Source organism: Nerophis ophidion, linkage group LG02 (genome assembly GCF_033978795.1).
Source record: "Nerophis ophidion isolate RoL-2023_Sa linkage group LG02, RoL_Noph_v1.0, whole genome shotgun sequence".
In the NCBI taxonomy this organism is placed as follows: domain Eukaryota; kingdom Metazoa; phylum Chordata; class Actinopteri; order Syngnathiformes; family Syngnathidae; genus Nerophis; species Nerophis ophidion.
Window position 1 is genome coordinate 52,548,024 of NC_084612.1, and position 22,657 is coordinate 52,570,680.

A 22,657-nucleotide genomic window follows, 5' to 3' on the forward strand; every position below is an offset into this window, starting at 1 on the left:
CATTTCGCATTAACTCATTCTATAAAATGAGATTGTTCCTCAATCGTGTCGGAAACCAAAAATATCAGATCGAATCGTTGTTAAAACAGATCGTTACACCCCTGGTTTTTTATCATCTTTAGAATCCTAAAAATCTTGTCTCTCATGATTGTGAACGATATTAAAAATTGCCCTTTAAGATTCAAGTACTCCTTATTGGTTGTGTAGAACAATGAGAGCTGCGTTCCATTAAGTGAATCAGAAAAATTACTTTTACTTACTGGCGGTGGGATGATGGGTATGACACTCACCGGGCGACTCTGTGGCTGCGCATTCATTGGCTGTGTCTGAGAATACACCAGAGGAGCTGAGCCAGCATTCTGCCCAGGGTTGTACGGAGACTGTGGGAATACAGAAGACGGGCAGGTGTGTTACAATCACAAATATAAACTTCATCAGTAACAGGGTCATGGACAAAATAGCATGTGGCATCAAGTGTATTTGGACTAAAGGGATTCCAATCGGGGTTCTTTGCAAAGTGGTACCCTGAGTGCTTTTATTACTCATCCCATGCGCAATGGAGCCAGGTGCTGGTGGCTTTATCTTCTTTTCTCCAAGTGTGGTTGTGCCCATTTAAGTGTGTGCTGGCCGATTTGCTATTTATAGAATGTAAGGCCCAGAGGGTGCTAGGTGGGCTGCTGGACTACAACTATGAAAACTTCATGAATTTCCAGGGAAAATATCAGCAACGTAACGCTGAGGTGTCCAAGTGTGCCTCATGTGCTGTCTGACTGTCTTGTGTTTTTGTTCCGTAAGAGCTGGATTTGAAGGTTTCTATCCTAATTACATGACGGACAGATGAGCCCTCACAAACATGCATATTTTGTTCCCTTAAACAGTACTATTATTATGGAAATTATATATATTTTTCAATAACAAATAAGCCAATGTACCAGACAGATTTAGCAGCAGAAATGTAATCTGTGTTTGTGTACAATAATGTTTTCATCATGTAGCAGTTAGGCCTGTTTCCTTCCTAAGGGTATGCTACGACAGGAGAAGGATACTGTACCAATTCCTGGGATCTGGGAATCGAAACCGGTACTCAACGGTATTTTTGTTTATGTTAATAAACATTAAATTTATTTGGTAATAAAATTACATTTTTCTTTGTAACATTTAAAAATGAGCAGATTATGATAACTGCTGTCCTGTTGTTATATCTTGTTTTATTATAACATTTCTTTGTAAGTGTGACAATAAGTTGCAAGTCCAAGACCTTATATGGCAGGAGTGTACAGTTTATTATTTGTGGGCAAGTCAGTTAAGTATAGCCTTTTCTTGCGCATTAAAAGTGTTAATAATGTAAGTGGTTTACTTTTTATGCACCAGCTGTTTGATTGTAACAATCATCGTAGTTGTAGTTTTCATCAAGGAATTTGGAAGTGTTGAAATCTCCATGTAAAATCACTAATGCTAATCAATAGCATGTCCAAAGCTAGGTTAAGGTATATTTACTTCAAGCTACCTCATTTTTGGTAAAATGGAGCCTTACTTAACTTACAATGGAGCGTTTTTTGAGTTAAATACTTTGTTGTCATTGGAAACGGGAACATTGCCCAGAGTTAGTTTGACTTAGTCTGCTCTCAGTGTTGCTGAAGTGATCGCTAAGTGCCCGACAACCAGCAATCCAGGTACCGTAACACGGCACCATTGGATTTTACGTGAACCGGTGCCTGGTCAGTAGGGCTGTGAATCATTGGGCACCACACAATTTGATTCAATTCGATTCTAGGGGGTAATGATTCGATTCAGAATCAATTTCCGATTCAGAACGTTTTTCGATTCATAATCAATACTTTTTTAATAACATAGGGTGACAGTTCTATGATTAACTACATTCCTCTATAAATTAGATAAACATCACTAATCATTTTCTACATTACTTAAAAGAAAACTGGTTTTATTGAATAAAATTCTAGCCAAATATTTAATAAAGTCAAATACAAATAAGGCAACAAGAGAAGTATCCAACACTTCTATTTTTTAAGTCAATCTGTACAGCAGATATGACCATCTACAATCAAGTTAAGGTGCACTAGCATCAAACTAGCAAATTTTTGGAAAAGCGGAGCCTTACTTAACTTACGTTGGAACGTGTGACCTCAGGGAACATGCTCTTTTTGTCGTACCAGGATATGATGAAGCACTTGGTTGCAATTTAACAACGGTGTGTTGTTTTCTTTGTTAATAAACTTACAATGTTATGCAGAAGTAAAGTTGAAACAATTTTAAAGACAAATTATACTATTTATAGTCACAGAGGAGAATGGGGGCAGTGCAAAATGTTTTTTTCTGCGTAAATGAAAATATTTGAGGAAGTACTGATCTACATCAACAATATGATTTGCCTGAGTTGCTGTACAGGACAGATAATAAAATAATAAAAATGTAAATATTGATTTTTGATTTCTTAGAATTGATTAAGAATCGTTACAAGTAAGAATCGTGATTCATTCGAAAATCTTTTTTTTTTGACACCCCTACCAGTCAGACCCGAGGGACTCGGTCAGTGGCAAAATATGTACTGAATTCAGCAGAGCCATGTATGGCCTGCTTGGTTTCAAAGTTGGTAGCAAACATGGCGCCCTGTAATCACATGAGGGGCTTTTGACCAATCAGAGAGCGTATGACCAGAGGATTTCCAAAATGATAGGTCAAAATCCCCTCACGTGACTACAGGGTGCCATGTTTGCTACCAACATTGAAACCTTGTTGGCCATTGTCTCTCCTTCATAATGCCTCATCATTATGATATGTGTAGCAAGGCAACACAAGGCTCACAAAGCCATCATCTGAAGCAACATGGAATGTTGATTAAGCAACATTCCATTTTATTCATATGATTAATTCAGCCTATTTGAGATCCATTATGTACTTAAACACAAACAAACGAAACGCGATAAACGTGCAGAGAAGATGACAGCAAACTCGGTAATACACTCACCCCTCCGCCGGTCTCCCAGCCCTTAGGATACCGATATGGGGGAGCTGTGGGTACTGAAACCTGAGAGAGTGCCGGGGAGTGGGCATGACCGGGTGGGGTGCCCGCCAAGTTTGGATGTCCTTTTGTGATGTCGTGAGCATTGTACTGGGGGCCAGCATGCCTGGGGAGCTGGATCACATGAAGCAGTCAAGTGGTTACTTAGGGAGTTCCTAATCGATATTGATAAAAATAAAAAGTATAGGATGATATCGGCTTGCATCTAAAATCTCCAATTTAAGCAGTCCTGCAGCAGCTTCACTTGTGCAAAGCTTGTTAACATCATGTTCACACAAACACAGATATGTTATGAACGCATACTTTCTATGCCTTTCAGCCTCTTGTCCACACACAAAACACATACTTTTGTCCCTAAAAATGCACACATTTGTAAACTTTGGGCAGGGTAAATAGGTCTTGAAAGGGCACGTGATTTGGCAATGCATTGTGGGGGCTGGGTTGCCATTGTTGCTGGACAATATTTTTATTTACATGACTGTACTCAACCAGCGGGGTTGAGTGAGAGAGGGGGTGAGAGAGACTATCAAACTGGAGTAAAATGGATCGGATGACAGAAAGAAATCAAGGGAATGTACCGAAATCAAGGGAGTGAACCGAAACAAACTGGACCCTGTTCCAAAGGCTAGCCACCTTAAGAATTAAGTAAAATTAGTGGAAAGGATCCATACGAGCACGTTCAATAGTTTTTGAAGGTGTCCTGTATCTCTGTCGTCAACGTAGTGCGTTTTTATACACCACAAATATTTCGGTGAAGGCTCTCAGACAAACCAACTTTAAGTGTGTGCAAAACCTTGGAATTTGACATCAGAAAGAGAAGACTGTGGTCCTTTCAGAGGAAGTCAGCAGGACTTTTCACTGTGTGGTGTGTCCTCTGTTTCAAACTAAATATATTTCAAGTCTGAAATACACTGTGCGTTAATGTTGGGATTATTTAAAGTCCATCCATCCATCCATTTTCTACCGCTTGTTCCTTTTTGGGGTGGCGGGGGGTGCTGGAACCTATCTCAGCTGCATTCGGGCGGAAGGCGGCTTACACCCTGGACAAGTCTCCATCTCATCGCAGTCTTCTCAGTTATTTATTTATGAATAGACGTATTGCTTTTGCCCCCAAATACTGTATGTTCTTCGTAACCTGCAGCTATGTTAGCTTAACTAACATCTTACTAAATGCCAGTGGTGGGCCGTACGTTTTCCACATCGTCCTTCAGTGATATCCGACTTCAACGATTACCTCTCAAAATACCATGATTTATGTCCCCACATGACCACTGCTGGAAAAATAATATACAGGAACACATTTACGCACTACTGGGAATTAAATTCAAAAATTCAAATCAACAGTATACAAAACAGGTTATTTACTGGCGCATTTAAAATAAATTAAAACGCATCAGCAATAAAACATCTCTTAATATATATTAAAAGTGAAACAATAAAATATTTGATCTCGCTCTTTGACGCCGTATAAACCAGTGGTACCCTTCGTCGTCAGTTCATTCAAGTGGAAATGGCACGAATTTCTCCATTTGATCGCCAGAACAGCTGAGCTAGCTTCCGGGGTTGGCCAACATGGTCTCACAAGATGTAGTTTCTCTTTAAATGTCCTTCTTAAAAATGGCGTTGCAAATATATATCTGCCACCTAATCAACGTTTTGTTCGCCTTCTCTACTATTCCGGTCTGGCTACGGCGCAACGCTTCCTGCTAAATGGAAACTTGTGAATGGATACTCACTTTTGAATGACAAGTGAGTATCCAATCACAGTCTCGTTAACATCAGGCTACTTAGATAGACTCCTGTCAACAACTTGTGATCTTATTGGCTATCACAACTGTCTCTCAACTTTATGTGTTCTCAAATTAATCCGCTAACGGTCCCGCTGAGTATCCAATCAAAGGACGCGCAAATGTTACGTTCAACGTGAGGCCATCTCGAAGTCTTTAGAAACAACAACCCCTGATCTGATTGGCTTTCGCAACTGTCTATCACTGTATGTCCCCATTCACTTACAGCACCCAGCCTCGGGCAGATTTGGTACAGCATGGCAACATAAACTAGTCGAATTCTGATTGGATACTAACTAAAACTAAAAACAACTGCACTGGAAGGATCATAATATGACATGAAGAGAATATTAATACTTTTAGATATTTAGGGAAATCACATTAAAAAATTATTTTATCTTTAATTATGATCATGATGTCAGGCCAGCAGAGAAGGCCTTGCTGGCCCTGACAGCCCACCCCTGCTAAATGCTACAAGTACAACAGAATAAAACAGGCTTTGATTCAGACTTAACAGTTTGAAGATTCCGTGAACACCCCAACACGTACCAGGTGATGGCGTTAAAAGTGATGTTTGCTCATCTATCCAGGCTATTCACCGTATCCTTATGAGCTCACTAATCTGACTTCCTTCGGCTTTGCTTCTACGCTGGTAATGAGACAAACCTCACCAAATACCTTTTTTGTTCCTGCAGCGATCATGACAACCATTGTGGGAGTTAATTATATCGCAGATTCGCACCACGTTTGGAACTTGTTAAAGAAAAGAACACAACTTTAGGACACAGTCTTGCATTCAGCCATGTCAATAAGCTATTCAGACACGAGCAGGAACCACAATGCATTGCGTTTGAGCCATTTAGTATCAAAACTCTCTCGTCATGAGGTTAGTGTTTTTTATATCTACCATTGTTCTGTGACTCTTTTCACTTGATTAAACCCTTCCAAACGTTCCACAATACAAAATAATAAAAGGATGTCCAATTATTTGTGCTGATATTGTGTGTAAAAGGCGGATAAATGTTACAGCTTTGATGCATCGATTATACTAGACCAGCCAATCAGACGTTCCAGATCATCCTACATTAAAGATTTCTAGAGAAATTCACCTTGGAGAAGTTTAGAGAACATATCGAGCTTAAAAGTCCATGTTCTCTAATGGCGTGTTAAGGTTTTAAAAGGATGACAGTGGGGGTCAGCTTTCTGCACGGAAGTGAAGTAGTAATGGTCTTGGCTGTGGCAGCTGCGAGCTGGCACCGTTTGTGCGAGCATGACACACCGCAGAATGAGAGCACACTGCAGGAGGAGTGCAGCAGTACGACGACAAGAAGCTTTCATATTTAAACAACTCTTCTCTGGACGACACCGACAGTCAAGTTCAACACAGTGACTTGACGTCAGATCCCTTTTGTGCTTGGCTACAGCTTTTTTGTGTGGCCCACTTCCCTCACATGACCTGGGATAAAGCAACTCATCTAGCTGCTGCTGCTAGGGGAGGAGCCTGCTTTGACTGATTCTGAGGACATATGGAGTGATGGGGCGGGGAAGCCGTATACCATTTGAACATGCCCTCGTCCTCATGCACTGAACAAATGGTTAATGCCACTTTAATTGTAGAATCTCACAATGATATTCACCAACTAATCACTTCCCTGAAGATGAGTGCACATTTGGTCTGAATAAGCAGGAATCCAGATTGCTCAACTGTAATTGCTGTACAGAGAACAATACTCATCTGCAGCAGAAGTTGCATATTTGCACTTATTATTACACAATAGTGGTTAAATTAATACTTATTTTTGTGATACAGCAGCAGTGCTCTGTGCTCACAGGTTCCTTTTAAAGTCAAATGTATCATCATGCATACAGGTGTGTGTTGAGACTCACGCTATAGAGGGCAGCCACGCCAGGCTGTGTGGAGAAGATTCGCTCATCCAGTGATTGCTGAACCCGGGGAATTCTGGAAAGGTGCATTTTAAGGAAAACTTGGGGCATGGTTCATAGAACTGTTAGGGTTGTTCATTAAGTGTTTTACAGAATGTGATTATCATTGATGAAGCCACTTGGAGATTTGCTAGACAAAGTGTGACGGTTTAAGTCTGCATAAATAGCACACAATGTATGTGTTGTCCATGCTTAAGCAGACACAGTATTTCCAAAAGGGATTTCCTCACAGCTTGCAGGGTTTCATTTCAAGGATTTCCCTACAGCCCCGCCTCCCCAAAAAAGCCCCCCCCCCCTCAAAGAGTACACCATGTACCTTTCACTGTTTTGAAAGTGTTCAAGGGAAAACGTGAAGTGGATTCTGGGACAAGCTCAGGCAAAGATTGGTCAAAGTGCTGTCCAAGGGGATGGAAGCCGACAAGCTGTTATGACTTGTTCAAATCTGTCAAGCAGTGCTTTGAATGGGCATATAGTAGAGGCAGAACCACCGAGTGAGGCGTTATACGCCAGGTGGAACCGCTTTACATGAGGCCTGCTAACCTGCTTGGCGGCGCTCGTCTATGACAGGCTCACAAACCGCTTGTCACACTTGCTCAGAATAGTTCCACAAAAAAAAAAAAAATCTCTTCATCTGTCCTAAATGGAGCACAAGATTACCATCCAAACATATCTGGCTTTGTCTCCTTTGTGTTTGTGCATTTGTTGATATTATGACTTCACTGGACATCGAACCATGCACAGTAAGTCTAGGCGAACAATGCAGTCTAAGGTGTGCAAATCTACTTCAAAGGCCTGCGTTCTGTCTGTTTTGTGCAATATTTTTGCATTAAAGTCATGTCTGTGTTGAGTCAAGTGTTTGTAAAGGCGGCTGGCATTGTCTTGGCCAGTGAATCATTTGTTTCCCAGTCTCCGATTTGCTCGTCCTTTACAGGGACATGATTTACGGCAGCAAAACAACCAATTCAACAAGCTGCTTCTGATTTTGAGTGGCGCTAACCGTTTCAAGAAACCAAATAGTAAAATACTTTAATCTGTGACATAGAAACCTATATGTCTTGTTTGGAAGCAAGCTACAACGTAAAACAGATAGAAAATGCAGAATTATTTGCTGAGTTTCATTGGATTGACATAGAGATTGTTTTAAATTGATACTAAGGCTGTACTGATAAACAGAAGTAACACTAACCGTGGTAAAATTCCCCCCCGTTTTAATTGAAAATTATCAAAAAAACGTGACTGATAGCCGCACTTAGATAAACTCATGGACTGATTGGCACCAAAAGACATTAACGTCTTTACCGACGAAGAAACGACTTACCCCAACATACCTTCTCTATAAACAAATTGCTGTTTAAGCGAGAGATATTCAATTGTACACATTCAACGTACAAGCTGTGCTCTCTTAGTACAGAGGGCCGTTCTATACTCAGAGGAAAACCGTGTGCATTCAAGGACCACTGAACAGTACTACGCCACAACCCCCGCCAGATATAGTAATAGATCTTGTTTAGCACTTTTCATTTAAAAAAATCTTCAAGTGCTACAGTGCAAACCAATGTTTACAGCAATACAAGCTTAGCCATTAAAATAGACACAATACAAAGATTCAAACACTATTTAGAGAAGCATAAAAACAAACAACATGCAAATTGATATTTTTGAACAGCTATTTTTTTAAAGTTAAATTAGGCCAAAAAATCTGAGTTCTTTTTGAGCACATTTGTCAATTATGCCACAATAATGACAACTGATCATTTTGGTCACGATAACCGTGCTGGGAAATGATTCATATTGTTACATCCATAGTTTAGGCTGACAATATTCTGAAATCCCAAAAAGAGGACACACATATGAGTGCCAAGGCGGGCAGGACGCCAAGGCCGGGACGAGGTGAAAATTTGCCAATGATAATCGAACTTGCTTTATAAATAATATATTTATTTAAATAAAGCATTTTTTCCTCCTCTGTTGACAGCAGTGTTGGCACTAGGAATTTTCAAAATGGGGTTCCACACTAAATTTTGGGGGTCTTGTAAGCGTTTTGAATACCAATGATAAATGTATGCATTATCCTGTTATATTTCATATTCTAGATTGTGTTTTGGAAAAAGGTTGTCATAAACGTTACTTAAATCGGCGCAGTGGGAGGGTTGCCGTGCGCAACCCGAGGGTCCCTGGTTCAAATCACACCTAGTACCAACCTCGTCACGTCCGTTGTGTCCTGAGCAAGACACTTCACCCTTGCTCCTGATGGGTGCTGGTTGGCGCCTTGCATGGCAGCTCCCTCCATCAGTGTGTGAATGTGTGTGTGAATGGGTAAATGTGGAAGTAGTGTCAAAGCGCTTTGAGTACCTTGAAGGTAGAAAAGCGCTATACAAGTACAACCCATTTATCATTCATTTAATTCATTAAAAAAAGAAAAGAAAACACATTTCTATACATATGTAAATGTTTTCAGTTATAAACATTTATTCACTTTACTTCATGGATCTAAACTTTACCGCCACTGCTAGATTTTTCAATGTTTTTATTTAATAAGTTGTCGGTGTATTTATTTCAATATAAAAGTGTAAAAAATGTTTTGCTTCGGTCATGAAATGATGAAAGTGGTGTTCCACGGCATACATACATTTTATATTTAACGCTTAAATCTCTGGAGTCTACATCAATTTTAATTTTCCTGAAGGAACTCTCCTGAAGGAATAAATAAAGTACTATCTATCTATCTATCAACTTCAGATCCATCCCTCATTTCAAAATGTTTCAGTTTTTTTATGTTGTTTTTTTGTTTGTTTGATTTCCGCCCTTTTTTTGTCAAACAAAACTATGTTTTTAATGGCAAACACACAAAATATGGAAAATATTCCACCAAAAATATTTTTCAAAGTGGAATATTTGATGTGACGTAATCGGAACCTTGGATAGGTCAATAATTTATAAAAACATTTATTTTTATTCAATATTATGTTTTGAGCAATGAGTTTGAAAACATTGCAACTTTTTCTAAATTAAATTTCACTTTTAAGCTTTTTTATTTCACTCGTGTTATGTTTTTGTTTATTATCATAGCATTTTTAGAATGTGCTGTGGGCCTTTAAAACATTAGCTGTGGGCCGCAAATGGCCTCCGGAGCACACTTTTGACACCCCTGCTATAGATAATAAAAAATAAAATCTGATAAATTATCGATAAAAAGCAGAGCCTGGCGACGCATGCGCGTTTATCATAACTCTCTCACTCTCTGTCTCTGCCGCTCCCTCACGAATGCTGCGTGCGCACACCTTCACAATTTATTTTGTCTTTAACCCCTTCTTAACCCTAAACATACATTGAAAATGCATGCAACCCTAACTCAAAATGCCGGACATTTGAGGCATTTAAAAATATTTGCCCGGACATTCCGGACAGCCCCGCAAAAGAGGACATGTCCGGGAAAAAGAGGACGTATGGTTAGTCTACCATAGTTGATATACATTTCTATTCAAAAAGGGGAGAATTCAAAAAAGATTATACTTCTTCCCATTACCCTTTTGAGATATATTTAATTGTATTTTCTTTTCTTAATTACAATTTTTCTTTTCATTGTTGTGAATAATAATATTGCCATTAAGCACACGACTGTTCACTGGAGATATGAATGTATATTATGTACTACATGTATGATGTGGAGCTGACTTTGACATACTCAATAAACAACAGCAAACCATATTCTGAACCCTTTGACTGCCCGATTGAACAATAACAATGCTTTATGTTTGATTCTCTTTTATGTAGTGCTCTTTAACAAGCTCATTCCAACATTCTAGATCACGCATCACTTTTTCAAGTAACTGATACAATAATGTATTGACCAGGACACCAAGGCCTTGCTCGAAAGGATCCACCCTAGTCACTGTCATTGTGACCTCACTTCACCCACCCTGCTCTCGGTGCCACTCACACTGGCACATGAATGTGAATGGATGTTTGGTGGGTGTCCGAGAGGCCATAGCCGCAAACTGGCAGCCGCTTTTCTTGGCTGTAAAATCTTATCTACTATTATTAGGACTTGTACCTAGCATCCCACTTCGGTCACTGTTTGACACAGAATTTCAAGGACAACCTCAATCTGAACAACCTATACCATATATTGGTTAATCTGACAGGGACGGAATCAATCAATATTGCTACAAATATATCAGAAAATTGAGTCTGGAGCACAAGATAGTTCAGTATGTCTGGGAACTCAACCAACAGATAACCCTGTATATAACTCAACAAATCTTTTTTTAGATAAATTATAGGTATCTATTCCATTGCGTACTGCACAACAGCCATCTTGCCTCGGTTGACCACCACTTTTTTACCCCACTTCCAGGAAGAAGTCACGTGACGGAATACTAGCAATTTTTCATCCGTTGTCCCAGTACATATCTTAAAATTGTCTTTGGCATGGTAACCAAATTGTGTGCACAATTAAGCCTTGTTCGTGTCGCCCGAACGCTGAACCTTTCCAAAAATACGACAGAAATGAGGAAACTGCAAGCTATTTGTGTAATAGAAGCGTGCTTATTAAGCTGCTTAAGTGGTAGAGAATGGGGTGATAACCTTCATTATACAGTACTCTTATTTTTTGTGAGTCAACCAACAAATTGGAAATGTGTAGCTACAAATACAACCAAGAAAATCAAACACTAAAAAAATATGCCCTCACAACTGTTAAAGATCTTGCCTTGTCATCGCTCTATGAAACAGGCTACCTGGAAGTCTCAGAGCAGAGAAGACAAGAGACCAGGCACAGGAAGTGAGCGGAGACGTCCCAGATGGTGCAAATACAACCCTGCTGGCCCCCTCGCCTATCGCTCATTCTTTCCTAAATACACCAGCACACATCTATGCTGCTAACAAACCTTTCACTGCCTGCTGCTGCTTTCATTGCAGCACAAACAATAAGAGCTAGCTTGGTGGATTAGACGCTCACAAAGCAAATCAGTGTCCAAAGGTTAATGTTTATCCCTAAGAAATTATAAAGAAGTAAATGTAAGGAACATGTTCAACTCTTTTATGTTGTTTATGTAAATCAATACAACTGTAATGTCATCGATTCCACAATGACCATCACAGGGTCTCTGCGGGTTTCAACAAGTCAACCTTTTAAAGACCATAATGAATACAATGTAAGATCACTTCACATTAATACAGATAAAAAAGTACAAAAAATTAGAAGCCCAGAATAAATTGTACTTGTTTTTTCAGAGTTCTCATTGAATGCCTTTAAAAGAGAGATTTCTTGCAGCAGTGTGCTTCATTCATATCCAGTGGTTTCACCTACATGTTTTCACAACATTTAGAAAGTAGGCCAAAGGAGGGAAAAAAACCTTATATTGTCTGAAAAAGGGACAGTTACCACCTGTGCTAAAACTAATGGTTTGCATTTGCGGGTTTTTCAGAATTGAGGAAACACAGAAAAACGTATACAATACGACCGTATGGACAAAGATGTAAAAAACAGGGAGTGCAGACAGAACAATTGTCTAAAAAGAAATAATGACATTATGAATTGTAGCTGAGATAGGCTCCAGTGCCCCCCACAACCCCAAAGGGAATAAGCGGTAGAAAATGGATGAATGGATGGATTGCAAGCGGTTTACATTTGATCAGCTCTTTTTGTATCTGGTATGCATTTTGTTTTGCGAATATATGGTTAATAAACATTAAGTGGTCATTACTGTAGCGTGACAAGACGACATTCGCACAACATACCTACCTCACTCAGCCAAAAACTGATTAAGATACACGATTTAAAGCTTTTAATGTCACTTGCTGTATTAACTTAGAGAAAAGACGAGACCAGGGGTGTCCAAACATTTTGATTTGGAGGGGGAGGGCTAACTGGGCTTTAAAAATTTGGCCGGGGGCCGAAAACCAAATACATGCAAAGTAACACATACTGTACATTCACAAACAAAACATTAAATATGGGCTAGTACTTTTTCACTGAGTACAGATTGATGTCCTTTCACAGTGTTGTGCATTACAAACTCAAATGAGATTTGTGTTGATATAGAAACTAGCTTATCTTTTGCCGTAGTTAGTTCACTCTTACAATAACAATGTTACTACAGCTTGATTATTATACGGGTTACAGAACGTAAATGAAGTATTGTTGATGGTTTTTGAATGCATTTTTAAAATGATTTAGCTTAAACTGATTTAGCTGCATTGCTAGCCACCAAGAACGAGACAATTTTTACAAGTTAGAAAGCAAAAAACACAAAACACATTTGTCTACTTGTCTATTGTGATTGTGAATGATAGGCCAAATTACAAACAAAGTGCAGTTCCCCTTTAAGACCTATTAACAAATGACAGAATTTGAGACATTTTAAGGTCTTTTATTACAATTATTTGGATTTAAGAGTTTTAAGAGCCCATAGATACCTTGTCATTAACAAAAGAAATGACTAGTTTCCTCTCCTAAAACGTATTTCAATGCTTAGAAGATACCAGCAGTGGGTGCAAAAAATTCAGACCCAACTAAATTAGTTGCCTTTTTACCGTTACTGGATTTACTTCTGGATCATTTTAAACTAAAACAAAAGGAATGTGGATTAAACACATAAGGTACTGTGTTATCTCTAGCAAATAAACTCACTAGTTATTGACATTTGAATTAACATACATTATGAGCTACATTATTGTTTGTAGTCTGTGACTGCTAATAATCAAAGATTGGACACAAAAAAAGTTAGATAATGCCAACGAAATATCACCCATCACGAGTGGTTTGAATGCGCCATGTGATTACTTGTACATGTACAAACCCCCTTTCCATATAAGTTGGGAAATTGTGTTGGATGTAAATATAAACGGAATACAATTATTTGCAAATCCTTTTCAACCCATATTCAATTGAATGCACTACAAAGACAAGCTATTTGATGTTCAAACTCAAACTTTTTTTTTTAATGCAAATAATAAACAACTTAGAATTTCATGGCTGCAACACGTGCCATAGTTGGGAAATGGCATGTTCACCATTGTTACATCACATTTTCTTTTAACAACACTCAATAAACGTTTGGGAACTGAGGAAACTAATTGTTGAAGCTTTGAAAATGGAATTTTTTACCATTCTTGCTTGATGTACAGCTTAAGTTGTTCAACAGTCCGTCTTGCTGTCGTATTTTACGCTTCATAATGCGCCACACATTTTCGATGGGAGACAGGAAAGTACCCGCACTCTTTTACTACGAAGCCACGCTGTTGTAACACGTGGCTTGGCATTGTTTTGCTGAAGTAAGCAGGGGCGTCCATAACAACGTTGCTTGGATGACAACATATGTTGCTCCAAAACCTGTATGTACCATTCAGCATTAATGGTGCCTTCACAGATGTGTAAGTTACCCATGCCTTGGGCACAATACACCCCCATACCATCACAGATGCTGGCTTTTGAACTTTGCGCCTATAACAATCCGGATGGTTATTTTCCTCTTTGTTCCGGAGGACACCACGTCCACAGTTTCCAAATATAATTTGAAATGTGGACTCGTCAGACCACAGAACACGTTTCCACTTTGCATCAGTCCATCTTAGATGAGCTCGGGCCCAGCGAAGACGGCGGCGTTCCTTGGTGTTGTTGATAAATGGCATTCGCTTTGCATAGTAGAGTTTTAACTAGAATTTACAGATGTAGCGACCAACTGTAGTTACTGACAGTGGTTTTCGCAAGTGTTCCTAAAGCCCATGTGGTGATATCCTTTACACACTGATGTCGGTTTTTAAAGCAGTACCGCCTGAGGGATCAAAGTTCCGTAATATCATCACTTACGTGCAGTGATTTCTCCAGATTCTTTAAACCTTTTGATAATTTTACGGACCGTAGATGGTAAAATCCCTAAATTCCTTGCAATAGCTCGTTGAGAAATGTTGTTCTAAAACTGTTCGACAATTTGCTTACAAATTGGTGACCCTCGCCCCATCCTTGTTTGTGAATTACTTAGCATTTCATGGAAGCTGCTTTCGTACCCAATCATGGCACCCACCTGTTCGCAATTAGCCTGCACACTTGTGGGATGTTCCAAATAGGTGTTTGATGAGCATTCCTCAACTTTATCAGTATTTATTGCCACCTTTCCTAACTTCTTTGTCACGTGTTGCTGGCATCAAATTCTAAAGTTAATGATTATTCGCACAAAAAACAATATTTATTAGTTTTAACATCAAATATGTTGTATTTGTAGCATATTCAACTGAATGTGGGTTGAAAATTATTTGCAAATCATTGTATAATGTTTAAATTTACATCTAACACAATTTCCCAACTCATATGGAAACGGGGTTTGTAATATGTAACTGCTCCATCAATAGCACTGTAGTGACAGGTCTGAAGTTGACCCATGATAGTAACATCTCAAACTTACTGCAGTACACTCCCCACTTTTTGTGCAGGTCTGCATGACCACACGTAGAGGAGAACAACAAATTGTTCTGATTTGGAGCATTTCCTGCAGAACGGCAATCACCATATAAAAAATAACAACAACAAAGATTAGGCATGATAGGTATTGTCAACATAAATACATAAGGACGGCGTGGCGCAGTGGAAGAGTGGCCGTGCGCAACCCGAGAGTCCCTGCTTCAATCCCCACCTAGTCCACCCTCGTCACATCCGTTGTGTCCTGAGCAAGACACTTCACCCTTGCTCCTGATGGGTGCTGGTTAGCGCCTTGCATGGCAGCTCCCTCCATCAGTGTGTGAATGTGTGCGTGAATGGGTAAATGTGGAACTAGTGTCAAAGCGCTTTGAGTACTTTGAAGGTAGAAAAGCAAGTACAACCCATTTATCATTATAATTTATCATATGCTTCAGATCTCCTGTTTGGCTATTCAGAGTTAAAAGCTTGAAAAACTTAGCCAGTAAAACATCCAACAGATTACCAGTATCTCTAAAAGTAAACTAGGCAACATAACGAGCAAGAACATTAAACGCTGAACACATACTCCTAAAGCTCTTAGTTTTTTTAACACATCCCATAATCATAATACAAAGAAGACTTCAAGAATGCATGAACACGGTAACTCCGTGCTGTTTCAGTTGAATGAGTGTGCAGGAAGTTGTTCCTCTCTGGAAAGAACTGTCCTGCATGCTGTCTCATAACAACTCAGCAGTTTATTTATAACTTCCCCACAGTGAGCATGCACCAGGTCACATGCACCCCTGCCGTGAAGAATGCAAGTGCAGCTTGTACATACAATACGTGCAACTTGTACATAAAATACATGGCTTGGTCCTCATACCTGGAAGTGACGTAATGTCTGACTTTAGCAGGATTTTAACTACTCGGAACAAGTGACACAGTTTAGGTATTTTTTTCCCTATCATGCGGTCTATTTCTGAAGTGTGTCATGCGGTACAAGCTATCTTTTTTTACACACAGTGTGGGTGTGTATTTGTGAAAAAATGAATATTTACATTGTTATCAGTATTTTCCAAAAAAGTACAACACACATCTTTAAGACCCACCAATATCAATCCGACTGTCCCTGATGTCATTTATTTCTGTGCTGTGTACTTGACTACCTGTTTCTGAAGTTCAAAAATAAGTAACATGTTTTTTGGACTGTAAGGCACACTTAAAATCCTAGCATTTTCTCAAAAATGGATGGTGCGCCTTATGTTCGTATTAATTCTGGTTGTGCTTACCGACATCAAAGCACATTTTTTGGGTACACGGTGTAATGACAAGTGTGACGAGTAGATAGCAATCACGTAAGCGATGCATGTGGACTGGAGGTTGACGTCTTGTTCAAAAAATGATGCTAGCAAGTACCTGTAAGCAAGCAACAACAAAACGATGTTTCATTGAGGTTATAGAACATTAAACACGACACTCAAAAATCAACTTTGGTAAGCTACAAAGCCACACTGCTTGATGGATTGTCGAAGCATTATGGCCACCGTAGTCAGACGTACTGTGTTTCAATATACGCTATTATTATTATAATGTGTGTATAAGGACCCCAAAATGGCACCTTTTAGGGGACATTATCTGGCTGTATAATCACTCGACACAGAGCAATAGCTACCTCTCTCTGTTTATAATGTAGATGTTCTGCTGGAACTACTCTCTGTTTTATGTCGCAGCTGTTTAATATTTAATATTTTACATGGTAATTGGGATTTGTTATATATTGTATGTTATATAAAAATATTATATAATAATATGAGTATCTATTATATGTAAATATTACATATGTTATATTTTATATTACTACTATGGCACATTTTAATCTACTTTATACCTTTTGTTTTCGCCCTCTTTTTGTACTCTTGTGTGCATTATCCTTTCCATCCTTTGTAACTGAGCTACTGTGTGGAACAATTTCCCTTGTGGATCAATGACATTTGTCCAAGTCTAAGTTTTGTTTCGCAATATTATGCAAAACTAACTGTTCTTACCTATTGGTATTTGCTGATGTGTATTACATGTTATGTATACCAAAAGGAAGTATTTTACATGTGGAAAAATAATCATAATATGACCCTTTAATGTGCCTTTTAATCCGGTGCGCCCTATGGTCCGAAAAATACGGTACATTGTAGTAGCAACTTGTAAGGTATGGAAATATTGAAAGTAAATCGGCAATCAACACAAATTGAAGTCCTGCTCCTCAAACTATAATAACTATTAGGCTAAATCAAGTGATTAGGTAGTCTGGGAAAAAACAGACGGTTTCTCAGCTGGCCTGCAGCAGAGTGATGTGGGTTGGAATGAAAAAGGGGGTTTAGGCAAGGCTGGCTGACCTGGGCCTTTGTTGGCAAATGGTGGGAAGCGCCACCTTGGCCTCTTGCACTGAATGCTAAGCAGCGCCACTATTGTCTGGCTAGCGCACGCATGCGCCGAGCGTTCCTCCGGCAACCAGGAACAGCAACAAACTACACACTCTCAGTCAATCAGGCACTGCACAATCACGTTGCTGCACCAGAGTCAACATCCTGCAAGTGGGAATTGACGTGCTCCCCCATTCCTGAGGAGCGAGGTCAGTTAAGAAGGCGACATTTAAAACGCTTAGGCATGAACGTCAGATGCATTGCGAGGTGCAGAAATGCTCACAAAGATGAGATTTGTCCATTCCAACTCAAAGCTAATCGACTTCACCGGTCCGAAAAAGTACTGCTTAAAAAAAAGTCCCATAATTTACTGTTTTTAACCAAGTCTCAGATGTCCCACAACGGTGTATTACGTATTTAAAATGTAGCCTGGATGTTGGGATTTAGACCCTTTAAAAAAACACACCTTTGTAGCTTCAAGCTGTTTTTGTTTGTGCCCATCTGCAACAGTGTGGTCCCGTTCACAATCCAAATCTGATTTTTTTACCAGTCCAAATACTCCAAAGTGATTCACATCTGATCTTTTGGCATCAGATTTAGGCCACATCAGGAGGTAGAATCGGACTTCAGTCTAAAGGGAAATGCAGACCTAAATGTGACCTTTTCGTCATTTTTGGGCGAGCTAGGTCACTCGTGTATATTACAACCCTCCCAAATATATTACACTATATACACATTCATTCATTTATGTATACATATATATGTATATGTGTACACGTAAGTATACACATATACAGACATATGTATACATATATACACATGTATATATGTATACACATATATGTATACACACATACACATTGTTATATGTATGCACATACACATTTACAAATATACGTATATATGTATACACATACGTTTATACACATATTACGTATCCATAATTACGTATACACATACATATGTACAGTATACACATATATACGTGTACACATATATACGTATACATAGAACCTTTATTTAACCAGATAAGAAACCCATTGAGATCAAGATCTCTTTCACGAGGGTGACCTGGCCAAGAGGTCAACAGCACATGTCACAGAGCAGTTTCAAAAAAGTAATACGTTAAGATATACATTTTAAGATACATAAAAGAGAACTGTAAAACAATAAAGATTTACACCTTTTAAAAACACAGGCACTGTGCAAACGTCTCTCGCTGTATTCCCTAAGGACAGGACGGAAGGCTCCAAATGGAAGTAGTTTGGTGAGTTTCAGTTTCGTCTGCAACGCATTCCATGCCATAGGGGCAGCAATGCCAAAAGCTCTTTTGCCTAATTCAGTCCGTACATGGGGAGCAGTTAAAACATACAAATTGTTAGAAGGTAATGCGTAAGAGCTGCTTTTTCTTTGTAACAAGGTACACAAGTATGGAGGCATTAAACCTAAAAGAGCCTATACATGATAGTCAGCCAATGTGTGGATCTGTGTGCACTCTGTGAAGATAAGTCTGACTTCATATACAGTTGACAATGGTGAGTGAGACTACGACAGCCTGTAACAAATCTTAGCGCTGAGTGAAAAACAGTGTCCAAGGACTGGAGGCATTTAGATGAAGCACTAAAATAAAGCACATCTCCATAATCATTTACGAGCAAGATAGTTGCTGTCACCAATTTCTTTCTGACTTTAAGAGAGAAGCAGTTTTTATTTCTAAAAAAGAAACCAAGCTTTACCCTAAGCTTAGAGACCAAGTTGGTAATATGGGCTTTAAATGAAAGCTCATGATCAAGAGTAAAACCCAAGTACTTGTAATTTAAGACCTGCTCTATAGGGTTTCCATTTGATGTTACAATATTTGGAGTATTTTCTAGTAGCACCCTTGAATGAGAGAAAACCATTACCTTGCTTTTATCTGTATTTTAAACCAATTTCGGATCAAATATCATAACATCATATCACATCATATATAAGATCATATATACTCATGGAGAGAATGCCAAGAGTGTGCAAAGCAGGGGCGGTTCTAGGCATGCTTATATGAGGGGGCAGTCAGAAATGTGAAGGGGGCATCATGTGTATACATCATGCTCCAGCACTTTTTTTTTCTGTGCTTATAGTAACGATGCTTTCTTCATTGAAATGGGTCTTTAGCTATGTGTCCAACCCCAACCTGGAGTAGTGGATTGCACTTTGTCAGGCCTCTACCTTCAGACCTGTCCAACTTGGGTGTCCCACCTGAAGACTAAGCTCCTGCTGGTATAACTCTTACGGTCACTGAGGCACGCAAACCCCCTGACCACAATAAGGTGGCAATCCCTCAGGGGGGGAAACATTAACAGCGCTGCCATATTTCCGACAGGGGAAACAGAAGCAGGCGTCTCGCACCACAGAATGCTCTAGCCATGGTCGTGTGCGGTACCAGGCAGGATTGAATGATCTTAATGTTGTACCAAATGCACGCTTTGGGTAGCCACCCAGTATTGGCTGAGATGGTGCGTAGCTGAGCAGGCTGCTTTGGGGGAGCGCTTGTTGGGGGGACGGAGGGAGCTGGTGCAGGAGAAACAGTCCTTGCTGGTGCTAAAGGTGCAGTATTGCTAGCTGCTGTCCCTGATGTACTAGCAGTAGCATCATTGCTACTACATGCAGGAGCAGGACTAGACTTTTTAAATGCTCTGAAAAATGGATGCATTACAGAGCATTAACTTTCTCTTTGTGAGCTGCTGGAAGCTGGAGCAGAAAATAAGTAAGCTTGAACAACAACAGAAAAAACCCTCTGTGATTACATGAAGAAAAACAACAACAGTACAGGACTACAGCCTGGGGCGGGGCTGTACGTAGGGGTCTGTCAGACACAGGTCACTTGTCTTCAGTTTGTCACATGCAGTGGACGTGGGCACTCATCTGGGCACAAAATTAATTCACTCCAATGTATGTGTGTTGCCCACTTGCTTGTAAATTGATGAAAACGGCTGTGTTTTTGTTTTTAGGTGTCTTGGTCATATCAAATGAAACTTATAATTTGTTTATTACAAAATGTAGATTGAAACATTAAAGGTTGACTATGTAGAATTACAAGAAAAACAACAGAAAAAGAATTCCAGCAGTCGATTGCCAGACCGTTGCTAAGTAAAACGGGCCGTTGCTAGGGACTCCGCTCTGAACAGAGGACAGCAGAGGAGGACTGTTAAGCAGGATATACTTTATGTTTCATTTTTACCGTCATTAACAGCATCTTAAATGACTTGTAGCTTGTTACAGGGACAGTGGAGGCTCTCTTCGCTCCAAACCACTGCTGCTCAGAGCCTCCGCTGTCACTGCTCTCGTCAAGTTGTAAAAAAAAAAGGAACTCCGTAGCACCGAAAGTCTGCGACGATAAATGTGTTAATGACAGGCAAGACTACACAAATACACCCATCCTAACAAGTATATGATAAATGTAGACAACTTTTCCTTTTCTTTTACTTTCATACTGCAACAGTGATTGGATGTTTACTGAGGGTTGAGGGGTGTGTGCGTGTGTGTGTCTGCTGCACAGCCTGTGGAATGTTGAATACACGCACAGCGGAAGGAGGGATGAGAGGGAAGCCGACATTTCACCGTTTTTGTACATGTGTTCATTCATAGTTTTGATATGACAATCTACAATGTAAATAGTCATGAAAATAAGGAAAACACATTGAATGAGTGAAAAGTGTGCCTAAACTTTTGGTCTGTACTGTATATGTATGCATACATACATATTTATGTATACACATAGGTATACATATATATGCATAAATATATACACAGATATGTAAAAATATATACACATTGTAGCTGCTGACAGAAGCACATTGTATATATGTTATATAATTTCATAGTTGGTTATAATAAATAAATACAATGTATAAATATCCAGATCATATTTACAAATAATACGATAAAAAATTTATTTTATTTGGTAATTTCATGCAAGTATATGTTAACCTTATTTTTGGTACAAAACCCATATAAATTGGAGAGGAACATATTTTATTTTCCGGTTTGGTCACATTGTTGGGGGGACAATTAATAAGTGACGGAATAAGGGAAGTAGCATGAGACAGCAAACATTTGATGGAAGATGTTAATGGAGTCTCGGCTAGGAAAGAAACTTTATTCCCTCGGAGTTTGTGAGGCCAATGAGGTATGATTCTTTGTGATAATGCATGTGAAATCTATGTGTTTTCTTTTATTTGATGTCAGACTAATTGTAAGTTCTGTTTTTTGTTATTCATTAGTTCTGACGGCATTTTTTCTGCATTTTTTGGCATCATTGTGGAGGAGAAGAAGGTGTGGCTGAAATAAATGTCTGTTTAAGAAAAACGAACAACTTGAGCCTTGATTAAGACCTCGGAGGGAGTAACACACATACTCAGTATGCATACATAGATACACATATATGTAAATATAAACATATATACACACACACACACATATATATATATGTATATATATATATATATATATATATGTGTGTATATATGAGATAGGCGCCAGCGCCCCCCGCGACCCCATAAAAGGGAATAAGCGGTAGAAAATGGATGGATATATATATATACATATATATATATATCCATTCATACATTATATTACTTAAATTTATTTTCACGTAAAAAAAATTGTACTTTTAGGGTGTAACAATTTTATTTTATTTTGTAGTAGTAGCAGCAGCGACTTTCTTATTTATGTAATCCGATCAACTTTGTTAGTTTTCACTTCATCGAACTGCGCATGCAAGTGACGTCGAGGCCACATTGGGGCCTGTGCGTGTTTACACTAGAGTCTGATAAAGTTTACATTTTACTTGCAGTACAAACAGTTTGCTGGGAAAAAAATGTGATTAAAAATAAATAAATTTTGGCCACTTTGGCCTGAAGTGTAAACGTAATCTGTGTGTCTAAAAGAAGCCACGTTGAGTACTTGATCCACTTTTTACATACACACTAACTCTGCACTTGTCCAAGGAAATAGATGTCATATCGCATAGAACAACCCTAACAATAAGGAGTGGGACAGGAAAACACAAACGTTAGCGACAGTGCTAACA

The 22,657-nt window shown here is 39.1% G+C and overlaps 1 protein-coding gene across 5 annotated transcripts in view; it reads right to left on the reverse strand.

Moving 5' to 3' along the window:
• Positions 1-22,657, reverse strand: part of LOC133542286 (eukaryotic translation initiation factor 4 gamma 3-like) — a 163,324-nt gene that overhangs the window by 129,772 nt on the left and 10,895 nt on the right. For 4 of the 5 annotated variants that reach the window (XM_061886294.1, XM_061886301.1, XM_061886285.1 and 1 more), the window contains exons 2-4: positions 6,715-6,787; positions 2,987-3,154; positions 261-380 (exon numbers count right to left, since the gene is read on the reverse strand). In XM_061886294.1, coding sequence (XP_061742278.1) covers positions 261-380; positions 2,987-3,154; positions 6,715-6,787 — 361 coding nt within the window. The remainder of the gene's footprint in view (positions 1-260; positions 381-2,986; positions 3,155-6,714; positions 6,788-22,657) is intronic. The other variant, XM_061886308.1, reaches the window with a different exon arrangement.